The 22556-nt window shown below is 38.9% G+C and overlaps 2 protein-coding genes across 6 annotated transcripts; both read left to right on the top strand.

The window, feature by feature from the left end:
• The first annotated feature begins 629 nt into the window (after nucleotides 1-629).
• Nucleotides 630-3939, top strand: LOC100829129. The gene is made up of 5 exons (XM_003558267.2): nucleotides 630-933; nucleotides 1416-1489; nucleotides 1691-1770; nucleotides 3171-3322; nucleotides 3570-3939. The coding sequence occupies exons 1-5, from the start codon at nucleotides 726-728 to the stop codon at nucleotides 3638-3640; spliced, it is 585 nt and encodes a 194-aa protein (XP_003558315.1). The 5' UTR covers nucleotides 630-725; the 3' UTR covers nucleotides 3641-3939.
• Nucleotides 3940-4822: 883 nt separating this feature from the next.
• LOC100829739 (rho GTPase-activating protein REN1) lies at nucleotides 4823-22540 on the top strand. 5 transcript variants are annotated; one of them, XM_010230551.3, is made up of 27 exons: nucleotides 4823-4982; nucleotides 5549-5661; nucleotides 5971-6123; nucleotides 6422-6524; nucleotides 7745-7870; nucleotides 8279-8315; nucleotides 9171-9247; nucleotides 10132-10199; nucleotides 10284-10362; nucleotides 10556-10700; nucleotides 11544-11651; nucleotides 11825-11902; nucleotides 12088-12143; nucleotides 12239-12308; nucleotides 12503-12587; nucleotides 12778-13021; nucleotides 13130-13318; nucleotides 17410-17637; nucleotides 17723-17772; nucleotides 18799-18859; nucleotides 18938-19021; nucleotides 20290-20406; nucleotides 20487-20653; nucleotides 20772-20877; nucleotides 21306-21363; nucleotides 21482-21567; nucleotides 21720-22540. In XM_010230551.3, exons 4-27 carry the CDS (start codon nucleotides 6489-6491, stop codon nucleotides 21882-21884), a joined length of 2520 nt encoding a protein of 839 aa, XP_010228853.1. In that variant the 5' UTR covers nucleotides 4823-4982; nucleotides 5549-5661; nucleotides 5971-6123; nucleotides 6422-6488; the 3' UTR covers nucleotides 21885-22540. The 5 variants fall into 5 exon arrangements, with proteins under 5 accessions (XP_010228853.1, XP_014752854.1, XP_010228855.1 ...); XM_014897368.2 differs by having other exon boundaries at nucleotides 20290-20376; XM_010230553.3 differs by having other exon boundaries at nucleotides 7760-7870.
• Nucleotides 22541-22556: the final 16 nt, after the last annotated feature.

Here is a 22556-nt window from a genome sequence, read left to right on the forward strand (position 1 = left end):
CATGTCCTCCTTTGGTACGAGCAAAACTGCCTTGCCATAAGTCATTAAAAATTACTCCATCCGTTTCATAATTCTTGTCGAAATCTTACATGTACCTAGACACTCTTTAGGAATAGATACATTCATTTTTAGGCAAATTTGTGACAAGAATTATGGAAAGGAGTGAGTAATTATTATATAAAAGCTGAAAGTAACTCCGGTTTAAATTTCTACGGGACACAAAACTGCCTTGCCATAAGTCATTAAAAATTACTCCATCCGTTTCATAATTCTTGTCGAAATCTTACATGTACCTAGACACTCTTTAGGAATAGATACATTCATTTTTAGGCAAATTTGTGACAAGAATTATGGAAAGGAGTGAGTAATTATTATATAAAAGCTGAAAGTAACTCCGGTTTAAATTGCTACGGGACAGTGATTTTGGTAATCTAGAAGTATATTTTGCTTGTCGTACGAGACGAGTCGGCTCAAATGTATTTTTAGAAGCAGAAATGTGAACTTTAGTTTCAGAAATGCTCCTTTCCGCTGATATCTCTCAGTCTCCAGATTTTTGATGAATTTCTAACTGAAAATGATAAAATTAAACAAATTTCAAGACATAAGTTTGTTCCAGGGTTCTGTACCAAAGAAATTTACTGAGTGGGGTTATGCACAAAACTCCACTAGGTTTTCCCCTCTCGCTTCCTAGGCGGCGCAGTCGGCACTTCGGCGAGGGGTGAACGATGAACTCAGTCTCGGACTCGCAGGCGAATGGGGGCAACCATCAGCCGCCGCCGGCCAAGGCGGAGGACGCTGGGGCAGAGGTCGAAGAGGAAGAGATTGGCGAGAAGATGGAGGGCGTCGCGTCCATCGCGCTGTTGCCCTCTGGCGCCATCTCCGGTCACTTCATCCGCCTCCCGGACTCCGTCTGCTACGGCCTCCACGGCACCCGTACCTACCTCTCTTCACACTCTCTTCTAGTACTTGTTATCGAGTGATCCCTAATTCTACAAGCGAGCATTATATCGATGGCTACAATTGCCTTTATCTTGAACCCCTAGTGTTATCACGAAAGCCCCCCCTTTTTCACCGGAAGCGATAGTGTGTTGCTGTTATATACCTAGAGTTGATATGTTGTCGAAATTTATACTAGTTGATTTGAGACGTTATACTGAGCAATGCTGGCATAGAAATACTCCATAGTTGTGTATAATAATTAATGCTACTATTACTACTATAATATGCCGCTCCTGTTACATTACAAAGTCGGGTCTTTTCTCTTGTGCTGTCGGAAGAATGATGCATAGTAATATAATATGTTGTTAATTGTACAAATGAATTTCTATGATTGTAATTTAGTCTTTGTTATACGGAAGAGAAGATACCTTTCGCTTACTGTTGTTTGCCTTTTTCTTTCTTTTCAATCATGTAAGCGATACCATGCGAGAGGGAATGTAGCAGAGGAGATGATTACCGCCTTATAAAGCTCTCCGTTATTAATTTTAAGGTCAGACATGTGTTATATTCTTCTCCACAAGCATATATTCTACTAAGTGCTTCTTACTATCTTAGCTTACCTTTGAAAAATAAAACTATCTTGGCTTAACTTTGATCTATCAGAATTTAAATACAAATGTTCTAAAATCTTAGTTATTTCATAGGATTCTGAAATTTCTGTGGGAGTGGCTAACATATGCTCATGTGACAGACAAAGACAGAGAAGGTGGTTGTGGTGGAATGCAGGGGCCATGATGCTGCTCGATTACAGAATGTTGATCATTTGCATGGGTATGCCTTGTCTTTAATGAGTGGATTTCATCACAGTTCAATTTACTGTTTCAATTTACCATTTGCAAAAAAAATTTGATGTGATGTTCTGATGCTCTATTTCCCATGCCCAGCAATTTTATATGGAAATACTAGTGATATATATGAATTCTAAATACAGATGAACCTTCCCTTTGATGTCTTCTAGGATTTGGGCCTTATCCTTTTTCAGGCTACATCAGAACACTCTAAGCTTTCTGGAAAGCATGATACTAACAGAAAGTTGTAACACATTATGTTTTTGTTTTCATAAGTGTGTTTATTAAATATATTTTAGGAATGCAGATGATCCTACGAAATATAGGATATATTGAATTACCAGTTCTTACTATTCTGTGTACCTCTATTCTCAAGTAATTATCCAAGTTTCATATCAAGACATAGATTAATTTATCATTCTCTCATTCTGTCATTTTGGAGTTATTTCTGACTAGCATGTTATTATAGTAGCTAACAAGCCATTCCTACTTCAAAACTACCAATCTTTTTGAGAAATGCGGAGTGGCATACTGCCGGAGCAACTATTTTTGCCATATAATTTGTTAATGTTCAATCTAGATTTAGTATCATCAAACATATCATGCATCATGACCGGCATGGACAAGTTTCTACATAAGGCCACTAAGCAGCCATAAAGCAAGTGTTACCTGCATGAATGGACGATTCAAGCCCCCTGCCCTTTATTTTTTTGGGGGAAGGACAACTTATGAGATGTTCAGGACAAGCTAAGCTCCTTCAAACAGGTCCAGGGCGTTTATTGTTTGAAGGAAATAATACTAGACTGTTAGCTACGATGTTTATCGGTTAGTTATTTCACATTTAATTTTCTAGCATATGGTTGGAATTTGATGCTGGGCTGCTTATTATTTATTGCATTTCTTAATACAATATGATTTATTCCCTCCGTTCCATAATTCTTGTCGAAATATTACATGTATGCAGACGCTTTTTAGAAATAGATACATCCGTTTTGGGGCAAATTTGAGACAAGAATTATGAAACGGAGGGAGTACATTACTGGGTGTAGGTTGGTTCTCCTGGTGCGTTAAGTCTTACTCTCTCATTTTTCATTATATAAGGTGTGTTAGGTTTTATTAAGACAATACTTTGACCAAGAATTACTTATATGACATTGATATTGATATATCTGGATTTGTCTTCAAAAGTACTTACCGATAATTATGGTTTCCTGTTCTATAAACCACATATTATTAACAAAGTAATTATTGTTCAAGCGCTTGTCTCAATGAAATTTCACCTTATGAAACGGAGGGAGTACTATTTAGAGATTTTTTTTCATGTGGCTATATGAATTACTTGTTCGATTTTATATTTTGTAATTCAAATAATATTCTGTGCAGATGGGAAGATGACATTGTTGGTTTGGTTCAAAAGAAACATGGGAATAAAAAAGTCTTTGTCTCTTTCGAATGTGAGACGCTGAAGGCCGATAAAGCTGCCGAAGAACATATTAGAAAATATATGCCAAATCTATGTGGACTGGATGCAGTTGGTAAGCATGAAATTCTAAGAAGTTCTGTATAAATAAGGACCAGTAATTACACATAGAGAGGACACATGTAGTGGACAGGATTAGTAAGCATGGATAGTGACCTAGTGGGTTACTGTGATTTAACTGTGCACCAAGGGGTACACAGGCCCCCCAAAGTTTCCTTCCATCTGACACCTAGGCTGTCCTATAACTGTGTAGATTCTTGGTGTCTATCCTATTAATCCACCCTTTCTACCTTGCACTGCAGTGAATACAGGAAAGATGAGTATCTCTGGCATCAACCTTGAAGAGGACAATGAACCAAGCGGAGACAGCTGAGAGCAGAAGCATTTTATTAATGTGCTGACCGTTGTTGTTTTCCCTCACCGGTGTCGTCGACAAAGCAGGGACCGGTGTTGCTAACACCGCATAAGCTTTTGTCTCAGCACTTCTGTTTCTGTACTTAAAAATGGCGTGGTTTCTGGGCAAAGATAATTTCGACTGTCTAACCAGAACTGCGTTTCTGTTGCTGCATCATGCCACTAATGCTGATATTGTAAGACTCGTGTATGGTTGTTTGGTAGTGGCTTTGAACGCCACCGGAATTGCAAATCGTCGTCCCCTGCCTGCCTGTACTATTTGTCATGCCTGATGCCTGTACGGAGATATGTATATCTTGCATTGGCTGCTTTCTCACGGGTGGACTGTCTGTATATGGGTCTTCAGCTCTGCTGCGACCGTGAAGAGGTCCTCCCGGTCCCTCGCACATGGCTCGCAAGCCTCGCATGGGATGGGACAGCAGGAATTAGCGTATCTAGGACTAGAGATCAGTTCCTGCAAATGCTGCTGTACAGTGCCATGCCCGGTATGTGCTGTTACCGATATGACGATTTCCAAGGCCATCAACAGCCATTAGTTCTTAACCTGACGTTGATGGAGAGAGTAACAACGACAATAACATAAAACAGTTGGCTGGAGCAACATATTTACATATATGTACCTCAACAGATCACGATGCTGAAATCATTTGAGAATCATGGATAGATCGCTACCCCCCATCGATCGATGGCATCCGGATTACGGAGACACGTGAGCACAGGGATATCTGGGTCGCGGGGGTCCATGCCCAAGAACGAAAGGGACAAGCAAACAAATTTTCCGACGCGTGGGCCCGCACATACTGCTAGGTACTACTACTGTTCATGGGCCCCGCAGCGGAACCTGTCGTATTCCGTCCGTTATCGACATGCTTCCCACTACGGCCGCACCGCACAGAAGCGTCCCAGGGGATTCCATGATCGTCTTGCCACGCGTCGTGCGTCCCTCAGCCAACGGCTCAGATCGCTTGACCCCGTCCGGACGTCCGCGTCTCTCTCGTGGGAAGGAACGGCGGAAAGGGAAGGAGAATCAGAACGTTGGTCTGACACGTGGGACCGGGTGAGATGGTGGCCCACGTTGCAGTGTCAGCTATTTTCGTTGGGTTCTCCCGTTCCAAAAGAAAGTTCCCGGAGAAAGTGCGGGCAGAGAGGGAAGAGACGGGAGAAAATAGAACGAGAGGGAGGGTGAGACAGAGAGAGGAGAGAGAGAGAGAGAGAAGAGGGGGGAGAAATAAGGGGAAGGAGGAGGTGGGATCGATGGCGTGCCCGCTGCTGTGATATTTCCGGTCGGTTTTTGGTCGCAGGTGAGCCGCATTGCCGCCTCCGTTCCTGTTCATGGGTGCATTTTTTTTTGGGGGGGGGGGGGGATGATGCGCAATTTCTTCGTTTTTAGATAGCCTCATTGCCTCGATTCGCTATTCCACCACATTCGGTGCTCACCTAGATCTGTTGTCCATTTGGTTTCTCAACTGCGTCGTGCTACGATGACTATCTCCCTCCTGTGACCTCAGATGTCTGACATGGGATGGGATGTTTTCATCGAATTGTTTAACACGACCCAAATTGTTATAGGGTCTGCAGTTTATTTGAATCCATACGTTTGATTTTTCTTACAAGAAATGGAATTGTCGCACACATTTGCTTTACAATGCTTGCGCCCGATTCTCTGGTACTGGTACTGGTACATCCGTACATGGAGGAAATTTGGTGTCAGGTTTTCAACCCTGTCATATGGTTGTGCACCTTATTTCCATCTATTTTATGTCTTGTTTCCCTAATGTATATTGCTATTGGTTATAACATTGATGTACGTTGTTTCTGTCATTTAATCTTGCACATTTTTACCTGAATTATCTTGAATTACTGGCAGGACATAGTGTACTGCACGTCTGAGAAGGTTATATATCGGTCTCTGAAGTTTCTGCTTGGCCGTGGTAAATATACCAGCAACATTACAACGTAATCAACAGTGACAGATGTGAGGTGTGCTGCTTCCTCCTGATAATCTGCCATATTGCCTGTTATGTTTGTCCACACATCCACTTTGCGTTAATGCAGTCATTTTGGTATAGATAGGCAGTTAGGCATCACATATAAATTTATAGTTGCGCCTCCATGATAGTATTACTGAAATGAAGCTCTTGTTAGCTGTGGACCATGGTATTAGAAATCCAGCTGCATGCTAATAGTCCAGTATATTTACCTTCTTAATTTGAATATTCAATTATTATCTCCATGATTTATTGAATTTTACCTCCCTTTCGTGATTTTTCTTGCTGTATAATACCCCAGGTCACACTAATGGCTTAAAAATCTTAAGCTGACACGTATGGTGGACCCAGAAGCCAACTCAAGGAATAGAAGCTATTTCATGAGAGATTTAAAACGTTTCCATGCTTCAGTTTCTTCTGGTACATCACTATTCATGTGAAGCACTGACTTCAGGTTCATGGACACACTCTATCACAATTTTCCCTTGGTTTAGCTGATGAATTACGGATTTATGACTTTATATATAAATTGAATTAGTATTTAAGGAAGACATTGATCCAATGTGATGGTTCATGCACATATGTAAGTTAGTGAGTACAATCAGAACCTGTTTAACCATAGCTCTGAGTAGAGTGAAGTCTTTTTTCTGAAAACTATACAAATTAGTGACTCCTACTGAAATATTGTGATAGATTGTGCTATTTATGTTACATCATGAATTTATGACTAGTAACACTGTACAATGCATCAGCCCATTGAGAACATCAACGCGTTGGCGGGGATCACCCTGAGCATAAGTCAACCATTTAGAGAAGACAATGTCAGCTTCGGAATTCAGGATTCCTTACCAGCCGGTAATATGGTTATATGCTTCAATTATGACATGTATTCTTTTTCTATATCTTCTCCATGTTCCTTATCCATTTTAGCCACTTCAGCGAAGTATTGATTGGACCTCACCATTTAGGTACTCCCTCCATTCCACAAAACACCACATATAGATTTGTGCACTTGGACCAAGGCAGCTCTCGTTTCTAGTGCCTGACCACTCATATTGGATTAATAGTAAATTGATGTGAACAGTTATTGGCCGGGTGCGGAAGCCAAGAGAAAAACGAACTATATTATGAAACAAACAAGAAAAATAATAATTATATGAGGTGTATTGTGGAACGGAGGGAGTACTTAGTAAGGTTCAGTCGATTTAAGTTTCTTTCAAAAGATACTAGATCAATGTAAATCATTTGCAATAAAAAGTGAGATGAAGAGTTGAGTTTGCTTCATTAATGAGTAAATGCTTACTATGTTTATCAGGTAGTTTACGAGTAGTGGAATATGACTGTCCTGTTTTGGATTGCAATCATATACTTAAAAATAAAAACTGACTGAGTTACCATATGAGTAAATAACGAGGCTTACACAATACTTCCTTTTTGGACTGCTATTGTATACTCTTGAGTTGTTAATGTGGCTCCACTGTGCCTATTCTTAGCTTCTGGTTTATTGTTGTATGGCAAGATAACTGTTATCCCTTGTGATCTTCCTTTTTTCTTTTTATAAGCCTACATGCTGTTATTTATAGGACAAGATGCATTGTTTGGGTTCCAGAAACAAGTTAAACCCAACTTGTTTTTATAATGAAAATTTAGGTAGCGGCCTCCTTTTCCGAGCCCCTAAATAAAAAGTTTGTGCTGTTCTTTTCTGAAGTAAAATAATTACCTTTATTTCACTGGACAGTACGGTACCTGGATAGCATGCATACAATTTACTTATGGCGAAGTGTATCAAAGAAAGATATTTAATTAAGGAGTGCTATCACATCTGAACATTGAATTGCTTCCACAGCACCTTTATCAATAACAAGAAACTAATATGCGGTCAATTTTCTCTATCGAAAACTAATACCCGTTTGTTCAGAACCTTCATTATTACACACTATGTGCACAGAAATCTGCTCTTGTAAAACTTTGTTCCTTTTCTTCTCTTTTTAACTAAACTCAAGTTCTACCTGGCCTGTTTCCACTTGACTGTTGCTTTATGTTAAGTATTCCACATTGTTTCATTCTTTTGATAGGTATCATCTTCGCAGACTTCAGAGAATGCAGGTCAGTTCAAGATATGCAAATGCGGGGAGGGCGACCCAAACTCCCAGACCGGTGAAGCTGGTGATAGCCCACCAGCTACATGTCCTAATTGCCAGGTTTGTCTGATCTAGTTGCACTAGAAGGTTGTGTCACACAGTTCTCCAAATGATCTTATTAATGTGCTATTATTTCCTTCAGCAAGTGACACTTGGTTGACACATTGCTGTTAGATTTTATTATACAGGTTCTGATTTCGTAGCTTAATTAGCAGAATATCTTTGCAGATGTTTACATAAGCTGTGTCCCTTCTATGCATTGTTACAACTTAGATTTACTATTTTAAGTCTAAGTTTCCTTCAGTGAGCATGATCAATGTGGAATCTTAAACTTCCATTGCAAAATCACAATATAAATTCAGAATTATGTTCAGTGGCAAAAATAAAAAAATAAAAAATTGGTTTCTTTGTTCTTCACTTTTGTACAGGAAAGTTTTCATGACCAAATTAAATGTCTTTCAAGTGCAGGTTCTTAAGAGTGGACATTTACTGCTTTCATCTAAAGGTATGTTTGGATGCATAAATTCTTTTTAGCAGCGCTAGATGTATGTTTCTCCCTCTATTTTAGCTGCTATTTGTTACATATAAATCAGATGTTTGTGGTAAAAGACTAAGGTCAGAGAGCCTGCAGTTCATATATCTACGGCTACCGAACTGGAATATTTTGTCCTTTCAATGAGATAATAACATAATTAATGTTGAGCTTCAAGCACAGAAAAACATCTGTTGGCCTAAAGTCACAATAGTTCTGCAATGTTAGTCATTACCATTTATCATGGACACTCTGCAAACATGACGATGATAACTCGTACTGTTATATCATAGTGTAGTAGACAGGATGTTAGCCAGTTTGCGAATTATATTTTACTAAAGTATGTAATCATTTTGAGTGGCGCATTAAGTTCGAAGTGGACATGGTGCATTTTAGTCGCTCTTGTACTGAATATTAAAAATCCAACAACTTTCTGTTTATTTCTGTAACAGCCTAGGGGATTATAGGGCTTGCTTCGCCATAAATCATATACTTAAAGTTTGGTCATAGAGTAACATCTGTTTTTGTCAAATGCCAGGTCTATAGGCTAAACTAATTGCTGCCCAATCATTATAACTGTAAACCCAGTGAGCCAGCCAACAAACATGCTTGATGATTGTTATGGATTTTCTCAAGGAACTTCCGTTGTGGTTTCATTAAGTTGATCAGCATGTTCCTACTTTTAAACTCCATCTTTTGTATCGTGGAACTTTTTTTTTTTACTCTAATCAGTCATTTCTTACATTTGATCATGTCTAAGTTGATGCAAAATTCTACATATTTGTAGCTACACTACCTTCCTATTTGATTAATTTTGATACCTAACAGGAATTGGTTGGACAACATGGAAAAAACGCTGGTTTATTCTTACAAGGGCATCATTAGTGTTCTTCAGGAGTGACCCTGTAAGATATACTGCATTACTTTGCTGTTTTTTGGCATCAGCTATTTACTCAAAAAGCTTCTTTGATTGCGTTACTTTGTTGTTTAAGCTATAACAAATTTTGTTGCAACAAAGCATACTAAAGGTATGGATAAATTTAGATTGTAAACAAAACAAAATAAAATTTAACAATGCTAAACTGCTAGTACCGCTCAATCAGATATCTAGTTTGTACACCTTGTTATCCAATCTACTTGACTAGGTTGAGCAGGGGCATAATTAAAACTAGCTAAGTGCCCCGTGTGTTGCTACGGTGTCCACAAATTATTTATATTCACAACAAAACGCTTGTTGCCGATTTTGGGCTAGGCCCATTAATTCTGTGTGCGGTGGGCCAAATGTTGTTGATGGGTTTGGGTCAGGCCTATTAATTCTGCCGCGGTGGTGGTAGACAATTGTGAATGAACGGACACACGGACATACAGACACCAACTGTAAATTAATAGGTAGCGTAGATATAGATACTCATATAGTATCCCAGCCGGCAGCCGGTACCAAGTAAATACGTGAAATGCAAGTTATATCAGCTAATGGCATCTTATTGCTCAGATACTCCAACGAATTACCGCCTGCTTTGGCAGAGTAAAAAAGTTCTCTTTTCATACTATTAATTGGACAGTAGAAGTGATACAAAACTAAATAGCAAATGTAAGGATATTATTGACTGTTAGTGTGACCATTTTAATGAGCGTTAAATGATTACAGCCCAAGTACAACCGCTGAAGCATACTTCTCTAGGATTATTGGTGACATTTATGAGGATTTAATTGGGGTTTAATGCAAACATAAATAGATTAGGTTACCTATAAACATGACAATTGCTCCCATGTTCTGCTTTACTTTCAGAATGCACCTCCCAGAGGAAATGAACCAGTTGTTACACTCGGTGGAATCGACTTGAATAACTCTGGAAGGTATGCATTGGGAATTCATTGTTTTGCTGAAAGGTAAAAGTTCTTACGTTATCTGATAATGTATAATCTTAATCTTTGTTTCAGTGTTGTAGTCAAAGAAGATAGGAAACTGTTAACAGTGTTATTTCCCGATGGTCGCGATGGCCGTACTTTTACTCTGAAGGTTGGTTGTGCACCTTGTACAATATCTGGTGTGCTGTTATTTTTGTACCCATTTGGACAATGGCAGTGTTTAGTACTGGAGCACTAGAACGTGGCAACCCTGCTGGTGATTGGGAGGGGAATTTGTTTCACTACTAGTCAATACCCGTGTGGAATTGCTTATCAATTTAATGGCGTGAGTTTTGACCAAGCAGGCAGAAACTACCGAAGAACTCAACGAATGGAGAAGTGCATTAGAGAGCGCTTTAGCGCAGGCACCAAGTGTAGCGAATACAGTGGGGCAAAATCCAATTTTCAGCACTGATGGAACAGAACCTTCTGAGGCTTCGAATGAACAGTGTAAGCTATGTTAACTTTCATCAGTTGCTCACCAGTTGAAATGCTACACTATTCCTACATGTCCACATCATGTATCAGAAGTTGCAAGTATGGAGCTTTTGCTGGCAAGGTAGCTGTTATGATATTTTGGATTTTAGGAATTCTGATTTAGTATAAACAATAGACAAGTCACATTTTTGCTGTATATATCAAATTCTTTATGTCAGTTTTTCCAGATTTCATATTTATTATTTGATGAGATGGGTCCTATTTGTCATTTTCATTTCAACTGATAAAAGTATGGTAAAAGTTTGTTGTTCAACTTCATTGTACACTTGAAGAAAAAACTTCAGTATTCATATCATAAATGTGTTGATTGAGAAATTCTGGGGCACTGGAAAAATGATTTTTGTAGGACAAGTTCCAGTTTGATGTTCCATGGCATGCCTCTTGTTCTTCTAATGCAAAATGAAACTCATTCGCGTGTGTATTCGAGAAAAATGGCATGCCTCTTGTCCTAAAGTAACATAAGATCATACATATGCACTTGAACGGGACATGGACAATCACATGCTGAATGTATGTTGGATCCTTCTATTGTTCAATGTTAATTAATACAAGTGTATTTTGCTGTAAAGAAAACGGCGTTTTGTGGATCCAATTAGTTTTTTTTGTGTGGCTGTGAGTGGTGACAGACACCATAATATATGTTTGTGTAAATTCCTTGAGTTAAGATTATGTATGATATTGTGATTCATTTGTTGAGTCAAATGTATATGTATTTTTTTTCCCACACTCTGTGTCAGTAGGGATGGAATCCTTATGTTGCCCTGGAATAAGCAAATTCTATTATTTCAATTGCAGCGGAGGATAAATCTTCTGTTATTGGGAGACCTGCAGAGTTTGCACTTGTTGATGCTGATGGCAGTGCATCTTTCCTGGAGAAGTCCTTGAGGTTCATTGAGGATTATGGCAAGTGTTTTCCTTATTGTACTTAATCAGTGCATTATCTAGACTGACTTTGTGTTAACTTTAAATTTATGTTCATATTATCTTGGTGCACATTGAAAAAAATCAAGCAGAAGCATGGCATTTAAAATTCTTGCAGCTCAGTAACGAGCGGGAAAAAAATACTCTGTTTGTAGGTTGCAAGGTAGAAGGAATCCTCCGACAGTCTGCTGATGTCGAAGAAGTCAAACGCAGATTTCGGGATTACGAAAAGGGTGATTCCTTTTGGTCTAACTTTTCCCCTTCTTATTTAAGATTTTCGGCAGTTTGTAGTGTCACAAGGGCTTTACCATGAGCTTATTGGGAGGATAATCTCTGAGAATTGTTTTTTGCCTGGTTGGTTCACTTGTATTGCCATATGTATACTGCTTAAAGCTGTGTCTTTATTGTGATTTTATAGGAAAGAATGAGTTCTCCCCAGAAGAGGATGGGCATGTTATTGGTGACTGTATTAAGGTATTTATTTGGCAACACTGACTCTGATGTCACAAGAGGAATATAGTGTGTTAATTTTTTTTCTGTAACATTTCTTTTGCTCCAATATACTACAGTGTATTCTTCGAGAGATGCCAGGATCCCCAATTCCTGCAGCATGTTGCACTGCTCTGGTTACAGCTTACCGTGAGACTGACTTCAAACTTTATTTATTTATTCAACAAGAATAATGCATTTCTGAACCTAAGAAAACTGATTCATAATCCAAATGAGTATATTTCATGAAGTATCTACGAAAAGTTCAGCACACAATATGCGCTTATCCACAACATTTTGTTTTGTATGGCATTATAAACTGATAAAGATAAATGATGCTGCAGGATCTGACAAGACAAAAAGACTTGATGCCCTAAACAAAGTGATATATGAAGTTTTCCCAGAACCAAATCGACAATTGTTGCAGAGGTATCTACCTAAGATGCCTTGTTGAAATTTTTCTCACCAAAATTGTCTTGGCTTGCACTGTCATCCTAAGAATGCGTCCTCATTCGTCTACATTCTTCTACTGGTTTGATTATGAGTTAAATTTAGTCTGTACAACAATAATGACGTCAGATTTCACAAATGGACACCAAACTCATTGATTTTCTTTTAGGATTCTTAAGATGATGCAGGTTGTTGAATCGCACAAAGCTGTGAATAGGATGTCTCAATCTGCTTTGGCGGCATGCATGGCACCACTCCTTCTTCGACCTCTTCTTCTTGGTGAATGTGAAATTGATAGTGACTTTAGTATGGCTGGGGATGGTTCATTCCAGCTGCTTCAAGCTGCCGCAGCCGCCAACCATGCTCAAGCTATTGTTATCATTATGCTCGAGGAATATGATCAGATATTTGATGTATGTTGTTTTTCCCTTGTCATGTTCCTTTTCTGTAATCAAGTTCTTCTGGAAATTATATTGTGTCAAACTTTTCATGAATTCTAATTCAGTAGTTATCTATAATAGGACTTGGAAGAAGGTTCCTGTTCTTCGGACGCTTATACCGAGTCTGATGACGGTGATGTTGACAAGGAATATTCCTCGGATAATGACAACCGTGATGAGGATGGTTCTTATGATTCTGGTGAAGATGACATTGAAGAAGACTTGGATGATAATACTGAACACTCTTCTGGTGGCAGTGAACGTGACAAGGTACGTCAACTGATAGCAATATATTCATTTAAAAAACTATAGATGAGGCACTCTGGGTGCTGGTGTCAGAAGGTCCTGCAAAGAGCATGTTTCCTTAAACAAAAGTAGGATATGACTGCTTGTATTCATAGAAAGAGAGTATGGGTAATCTGCCTGTTGAAAATTCTGATGGTAGATCTTCTTATCAAAATTAATTTGACTGTTTCCAGTCAATGCTCCGAATCATATAATGAACATGTTCATTCACTGGGTAGCGTCTCCTCGATGTGCGACTTAATCAATCACTGAAGTTTTCTAAATCTAGTAAATGGGTGTTCTGTTAAAAGGCTATTTTGGTGGTTGAACAAAGTAGTTATAAAGATAAATTGATTAGTCTTCCATATTCAGCTTGCACACAAGTTCATCAGGCATACACTGATAAAGCACGTATAGTTGATTCAGCGTTTCTGGCTTAGAACTGGAGTGTTAATCTTTTATAGGGGCTGCTGATTGCATATTTCAAATATCTTCTTGAAGCCTGTAATTTTATTCCTGCATGAAAATACCTTGGTCACACTCACAGTAGATCAATGTGTTGAAGTATAAGTGGGTTGGCCTCCTTTCTCCATCAGCTTGAGCTTTTCGGTGAACTAGTTCGGTGCATGAACCTCTTCATGGTATCAGAGCCAAGAGTTCTTGAGTTAATTGCAGCCCACTTTCGGTCCACGTTTAGGCCCGAGGGAGCCACACGTGAGGGGGAGTGTTGTAAGTGGATTGACCTTTCCCCATCAGTTTGAGCTTTTGGGTGAACTAGTTCGGTGCATGAAACTTTTCACAATGGCCTTCAATGTGATATTGAAGAAGACTATAAATTTGCTTGGTGGCCCGTGCATTTGCATGGCTAGATTATTACTCCCTCCGATCCATAAAAAGTGTCGTCCGTTTTGTACTAAGTACAAATTTTGTACTAAGTGGGTGACACTTTTTATGGATCGGAGGGAGTACTTTTTTTAGCTAATTAACCTTGAGATCACTGTTTATTTAATTTATTTGCCTCCTACGTTATATTATCATTGAGATATATATCACTCAAAACACGGAAACATGATTGGATTTGTGCATTAAATTTCCACTAAGTTTACTACGTCTTGGTGTGTGACAGTGAGAGACCACTGGCATAATTAAGATCCACGCTTAGTCATGTAAAACCAAAGAGTTTCATGATAAATTCTCCCCCTTTCCATCTTCCACTCCTCATCCCTTTATATATGTTATGTTCCACCATTAATTTTATGAGGACGTTTTAATAAGAATTAAATCTGCACAGTGATGTTTTTTTTAAAAGTAAAACTGTAGGAGAGGCTCCGACAGTATAATTTTATTAATAGAAAAAAACAGAATGTACAAATATACAGGGGGGAGAACCCCCGAACACAAGGACACACCAACGAACTGAACCAACAAGCCACAGACTACCTCACACTAAGAAGGAATGACAAGAGACTCCAACCAGGCCAACAAGATGGACCTATGGTTCTCCTTAATTCTATGACTCAACAGGAACAGCTCCTGCTTGAAACCAGCAAACCAACTAGACAAGGAGGGAGGAGACCTATCAAAGATAAAGCTATTCCTCTGCTTCCAAATTTGCCAGGCTGCACAAAGGAAAATCATGATGAAACTAGGACCACTGAAAGAAGCTTTGGCAGCCCTAACTCTATCCCTAATGTCCATTGACATGTCCCAATAGATATCCAAACTGCCCCAGCAAGAGACGCTAAAAGGGCATGTAAAGAAGAGATGGTCACAATCCTCCAACACATTCAGAAGACAGAGCTTACAAGAAGAATTGTCAGATCTGTTACAATGTCTTCTGTTCATCATTGCAAAAGTGTTGAGCTTATCGTTGAGCAGGAGCCAAGCAAATACTTTAAGTTTCAGAACACACTTGCTCTTCCAAACCCAACGCATGACCAGATCAGATTGAAGACCATCAAAACAGGAAGCATAATATTTCTGGGAAGAAAAGGAAGAACTCCCCCCGGCGCATCTCCAGGCGTCAGGAACCGATGCATCCAAGTTAGTGGCATAGATGATACCCTGCACCTCACGTAACTCATTAAAAGCTTGGACAGAAACTGGCAGATGAAGAAGCGAGAGGAGATTATCCGAATCAACAACATCCTTGACCGCGAGGTTTCTGTCCTTGAAGAACGAATAACATCTTGAAAACCGAGAAGCCAGAACACCATGGCCCCAATCGTCCTCCCAGAAGCGAACAGATCTACCATCCCCAAGAATCACTTTAGCAAAATCTCTGAACTTCCCCTCTAACTTCATGATATCCCGCCACCAAAAGGAGCCTCTAGTGCCTAGAGCATGAGGCACCAGGCCGGCATAGTAAGAGTGCCAGATGAGCTGAACCCACGGGAGGTTTTGTCTATTGAAAAACTTATACAAATGCTTCAGAAGAAGAGCATCATTGAAGGCAGTAAGATTCACGATACCCAGCCCTCCTTTGAACTTAGGCAGACAGTGATGGTTTGTAACTAAACCTTACGTTATCTTCCTCCACGTTTTGTATTGCATCTTTTTTTTTTAGTTCAATAAAATGCTTGTATATTGCTTCCACACATGTGCAACTTATTTTATGCATGAGATTATTGGTGCATGTTAATAATACTTCATAAGAAATTGATTAAATATTCGCTATCTCTTTCTCTCGACATAGCTTGTTCTTTCTTACCATGCTCATAATACATATTGACTTATATCTTTACTACAAATGAAATCACTTATTACATACCAGGCATGCATGATTGTTGCTCTTACCTTTAGTGTTCCACTACAGTATCTTTTGCTTAGTTCATACGGTACCTTTCACGTATCACACCGAGATTAGCCTACTGATTCTTTTCTTAAGCTATACCATGCATGTTGTAGCCCGTATATTCTTTCTTCCCAATTTCTACTGCTTCTCCATCGCTCCGGGTTACTGTGAGTTCCGATGGTGCCCGCTAGTTATTCCTTTCAAACGCTGGCTTTATAGATGTAACATATCCTCAGATGCGTCTAGTAATTGAATTCTCCCCCCTCCCTTGACTTGCCAGCCTCTTATCTGGTTGATGTGTCCGGCAAAGATAGAGCAATTTGGTAGACTACACTAAATTTACCAACTTTTGAATATTAATTTTTATTCCAGAAATTAGCTGTTTTTGTTTCACTTTACATGTTCCTATAAATTATTTCTTATGTTGGCCCCATGAATGCCACATGCCCTGCCCCGGATCACGTATCATAAATGTGCAGCAATTGAATTTTTTTTCTCTGCACACTCGTTGTCCTCTTGTCTAGCCATCTAGGCATTGTGTGACAAAGATGGAACAATTTAGGGTAGACCGCACTTAAGTTTACCATCTTTTTCGCTGGTTAATTTTTGTATCTATTTTTTGTGATCTGTGAACTATATAATATTTTGGCTTTGAATGATGCAATAAAAATGACTGTGCATCAATTGATACAAAGGCCAGGTATACCCATTTTTTAAAAATGGTGCAAAATAGGCCTGCGTACATCTTAGTTAATTAATTTCTCTAGTGCACTTGATGCATGACGCTGTACACATGTAAGGCAGGAGGATTAGTAGAAAATAAATACAGTCTTAGGGAGATAAAATAGAAAAGGATCAGATCCGCTATCGTGCCGTACCAAACATGGAGTCTGAGTCCTGTTTCCATGGCATCAAACAGAACAAGCAAACTATTTATATTTCCACCAATGAGTTATATTTCTGGTAGACTTTTACATGATCAATTTCAACCGTTATAATCTGGACCCACCATAACTAACCGGATGAGATAATTTAGCCCATGTGGACGAACGTGGTGGCTTGTTGTCCTTTTGTCTTAATTATATAATAGATAACTGCTCTCTATCATTGCATGAAGCCTCAAGTAACTTACTGTGCTTCAAACATACTGATTGTACAGAATTATAACTTTATGTTTCTAACTTAATGCTCTTGGAACTTCTTTGTCACACCTTTACATTCAACTTGCTCCATATTTTTAAAGACAAATATCTCAGGCACTGCATGTCATGACAATGATCAGGTTGCTCAGCCTCCTACAAAAGCGGCAAGAACAGAACGTGGAGTGTCAAGGGAGGGCATTGATAAAAAATCGTCTGTTCCGCAAGTGGAAAAAGAATCATGTGAATCAAATGCATCCACGGACGATATAGCAAAATCAAATTCCCGTTCATCTTTGAGAGCAAAATTTTTGGAGAAGTCAAACAGCTCAGCAAATAGGAGCAAAAGGACCTTATGGGGCCGTACTTCAGTAAGTGTAATTGTTATTTGCATAGTTGTGCATGTCAATGCTACCAGGATAATCACATAAATTGACTAGAATAATTGATTTACAGGCAAGAAAGGACCTGTCAACAGAGGAGGTTGAGTGTTGCAGTGATGATGAGTAAGTAGCCTGCTATATGCTCTTGTAATGCACCTTTGAATGTGCTATTTATTGGAGACATAAAATAAGTGCAACAGGTAAAAAAATGTGAAAAAATCACAGATATATGACATGCTATAATAAGTCTATAATATAACTTTGCAAACGACCATGCAAAATAAGACCATTTATGAACTGTACAAAAAACATGTGTTCATATAATTGTTTTACTAGTCCTTCATCTCCTTTCTTTTTATATATCTCATAGATGTACATATTTGTGCATGAATTTTTCAAGTGCACACATTCTATGATATGTTGTACATCTGTTGATTTTCCACATTTCTTATTGAAACACACATGTACATGTTCTCAAGTGCACGAAATGTAGTATGCCAAATGCAGATTTTGTGCAACTCCTTTTGAAAACATGTACATGTGTGTTTCTAAAATATGTGAAACAATTAGGAATGTACAGCATGATCGATGCACTTGAAAAAAATCATGCACAAGTATGACCATCTGTGAACTGCAAAAGCACATATACATTTTCCATGGTCTATCCTGGAAATTTTGGTCTTTTCTGTGGCATAATAGCTGAAGAATTTATCATTTCCATCTGCAAAATGTACCTTCTATAAACTTGCCATACAGATCGAGGTTTGAAACATCATTAAATTAAGAGTGCAATTTTTTGCTTCTATGGGTATGTTTCGAATTGCATATTTGCACATCTAAAAAACCTGCAAAATTGCTGCAACTGTAATATGATTGAATGTGCATTGTGCAAAAGGGCAGGAGGTTGCAGATGCAAAGTTCGAAATAAAAGTTGCATCCTTGTCTTCTTATACAATGCACAATTAATCATACTTCGCACAATTTTTGTAAATGCACAAGTTATAACATATTTATATGTTTCTTTTATGGACTTTGCTGAGATGAATAACTGCTACATTCTGAAATCCTGTGCAGTCACCCATATAAGCACATATTATTTTCCTCCATTATTTTTTGGGTTATTATTTTCTAATTTAGCTTCTGTACTAGGGCTCTTATTGAGAAGCTTGAGAACAACAAGGCTGATCTCCAATCTAAAATTTCAAAGGAGGTACATCCTTTTCCCCTAGGATCACTAGTTATGTAACATCAGATTCTCTCATATGAAGTGATGTTTTGTATTTTTCAGGTCAAAGAAAATGTAAACCTCCAGGCAAGTCTAGAAAAGCGAAAAGAAGCATTACATGAACGCCGTTTAACACTTGAAAAAGAAGTAAGAGCTCAAACTAAATGTTCCTTTTTTCTTCTTCTAGAAAGAGAACACCTAGATCAGAAACAATATGGAGCAGGAATATTATGCTAGCCGTTATAGCACAAGTACTATCCAAACATCTGAACTCAAGCAATGAGTTAATGTTACATTAAGTATGAGAATGGGTCCTCACATCTTAAACATCTTAGAGCCTAGATTTTTTCTAATTAGCAGGTTGTTAGGCTTATAATTAGAAGAAATAGGCAACTTGGTTGGCCCCCGCAGCTTAAGAGTTAGGCTCATTTTCAGCGTAGCTCCGCCACTGCATTCCTTTATATGAGCCATTAATTCATGATGCTGGAGCAATCTGACATGCAGTACTACATCAAATTCATCACCCCTCCACATTACCCCTTTTTAAATAAATGCTTGATTAACTGTCATAAAAACAGCATTTTCTTGCTGGTCATACTTCTCCCCCCACAGAAATGTTCTGTAGTTTAAGGACACTGTCCTATATCATAGCAAAAAAAAAAAAAAAACTGAGCCACGAAGTTCTGGCTCAGTTTGGTGGTCAAACTTCATTTTGTATGAAAAAACATCCCTGGAAATCTATTGAAACATATGATTCTTAGGTGTATTTTTTATGGATTCTATTTGACTGGGTCTATCTAGAGTTGGTTTTTACTAGCTCACTATGAGCTAACAGCACTTTCTTACAGATACCCCCACGTGGACATGTAATTTTCATAGTTGACTCAGAGAACAATTTGAACCATGAGCCACCCACAATTAAGCATCAGTTGGTGTAACAATAGACATGCTTTCCACTTCTTGCCTCCTTTGAAATAATGTAAACGCTTACTGCACTCGTGATAATGCTGAGTAGTTATCTTTCTTGTTACTATGATATGCTATGGCCTGGCGTCCACTGGCTACGGTGGTCCAAACTGAATAATGCTAGTATGCTACTAAAACCTTTAAATGCCATTTCATCATTGGCATTAATGAATCTGACCATATGATTTATCATATATTGATGACAGTATTGGGACTTATAGGTGAATCCCCATGTTCCATCCTTTTAGACTACTTTCAATTGATAATGACTGCCAGTCTCTCCTGGTAGACGATATTTTTTTTTACGGAACTGGCAGACGATTGTTTGACACAGCACATTATAACTCACAACTATATAGAACATTCGTTCTCCTGGAATTGTTTTGTTTCGCTTTCCAGAGTAAATTGTGCATTTTCCATTCAACAAGAATAGTTTGTGCACTCAACAGGTGGAAAACTTGCGAGACCTGCTGCAGAAGGAGAGAAGTTTGAGGGTCTCATTGGAATCTGGGCTGATGAATATGCGAAGAGGGCAGGTGTCTTTCCCGTCAACAATAGACAGCAAAGTAATCTTGATAAGCATGTTTATATTTCGTTGAAGCTGAAGTCTTTTTCACCATTTGATTTCTTTTTCTGTTAATAAAAGACTAAGGCTGATCTTGAGGAAGTTGCTGCTGCTGAAGCTGATGTTTTAAACCTGAAGCAAAAGGCTTGTGATCTCCGCGGACAGCTCAGCGGCCAGGGCCAGCTGAGCTCTACTTCGTTATGTGAATCGTGCAACAAACGACTCCTAAATGCAGACAACCTTGTCGAGTAAGGCTTTCTTGCTAGAGCTTTTCTTAATATTTTCTTCTTTCAGTTTAGAATTCTAAGTTATAGATAGGAACATATTTTAGATAGACATCTACTAAAATGAGCTGCCTTTCTCCAGAGAGAAACAAAATGCTGGCCTTTCTCCAGAAATTAGCTCCTCAACCGAAGCATCATCAATCGTTGGGCTGAATTCTGTATCTCGCATGATACCCAGTGCAGGCATGGTAAGACCATAAGACTACCAAAGACCAAGGCTTTTCCTTACGCTTTGCCAGAGATGGCCTGTCTGGGACTGCTATTCTGCTAGTACCTTCCTCTGAATGGTCTAATGTTATTCCCAATATCTGGAATGGAAAACATAACGTGTGTTTTTCAAACTGTATAAGAAAGCTAGCCATCTGAGTAGATTTGTGCAGATATACAATAAGGACCTAAAGTGTCTGAGGTGCCCAGTAACAACCATGCCCAAAGAGTGTCCTTGTTATCTTACATATATCATTATTGTAGACACCAAAGAAAAACACTAGATTTATTAACAAAGGATCTAAGCTCATTGAAGTTAGGAACACTGGAGGAAAACACAACCTGGCTGTGTTTTAAGCTCTTTTGTTGCTCAGTTCCATTATTCAATTAAAGAATTGATTCATTTCAGGCAGAGATTGTTGAACAATTAAGAAGGCAAGCTGCACCGAATCCATCTTCTTCAATAGGTAAGCCAGCTGACATAAGCTGTAATTGAGCACTAACTATCAACACAATACATCTTTGACGTGGTAATATCTATAATAACAAAGATCTTAGTAGTTCAGAATGTTTCGTTTTGCCTAGGTGCTCAAAGGTTGTTGAGGCAAAACTCAAATAGCCCACAACTAAACAGGCTTCAAGGACCAAATGCATCAAGTATTAGAGCAGAGGTAATCTCTGTGCCTCAAGGGACATAAATGTGTTCATTTTGTCACCATAAACCCCCGTTTGCTTTGCCCTTGTTTTATATAAGTCGCGGGTGCTGCTACTGCCACTTTATTGACTGGATTTACACAATTATATATGCGTGCTATTATTTCAGGAATCTGGGGGTGCACCACCATCTGCAATATCTAAGCTGACAAACCGGCTCAACTTCTTGAAAGAAAGAAGGGCGCTGCTTGCAAGCGAGATGCAGAACTTAGATTTGGCTCGCCCACCTGCGCCACCACCTACAGCTCCAGCTCCAAATAAAGACTCCACATGAGGACTGGGAATTTGATACCGGGTCATCTTTATGCTAGAAAATCAATAGTGAAGCGATGCGCATATGAAGACGCCACAGGAGCTTCTTCGGTGAGGTGGAGATGCATATGGTAATATTACCGTGAGTTCGACCCCAATTCGAGATGCCTGCTCATGTATTTTCATTGGAAAAGGAGCATCGCTGCTAGTGTCCACCAAAATCGCTGGTTGCACGGACGGCCTAGTTTTAGAGTACTATAATTATAACCACTCAGGTTTATCATATCTTCATAACAATATTTTAAAAGTATTGTAGCAAGATTGACTGCCGATCTGCTTTGCATTGTGGCGTGTATAAAGATGTATTCATAAATTCTAGACCACAGCCAAAGTGCTCTTCCAAATGCAGTTTGCGGGCAAGTTTCACCGTGTTTTTCTTTTCTTTTCTGCTACACTACGTCATTTATAACAATGTTTTGTAAGAGCACTTCCTAGTAAGATATGGGATAAACCGACGGCAGTTCATGTGCCACAAGCCCACAACCCAGAAAGGCTTAATCATGTTCTGCAGTTCCATAGCTAAAGCATAAGTTGTTTTGTGACTTCAGTCATCGATGTACTGTCTTTGGTGCACTTTGCATAGTACAGAAGTGTAACAAATTGTATTCTTTTGCGTTATGTGTATGGGCATATA

The sequence above is a fragment of the Brachypodium distachyon genome, chromosome 1, assembly GCF_000005505.3.
Source record: "Brachypodium distachyon strain Bd21 chromosome 1, Brachypodium_distachyon_v3.0, whole genome shotgun sequence".
Classification (NCBI taxonomy): domain Eukaryota; kingdom Viridiplantae; phylum Streptophyta; class Magnoliopsida; order Poales; family Poaceae; genus Brachypodium; species Brachypodium distachyon.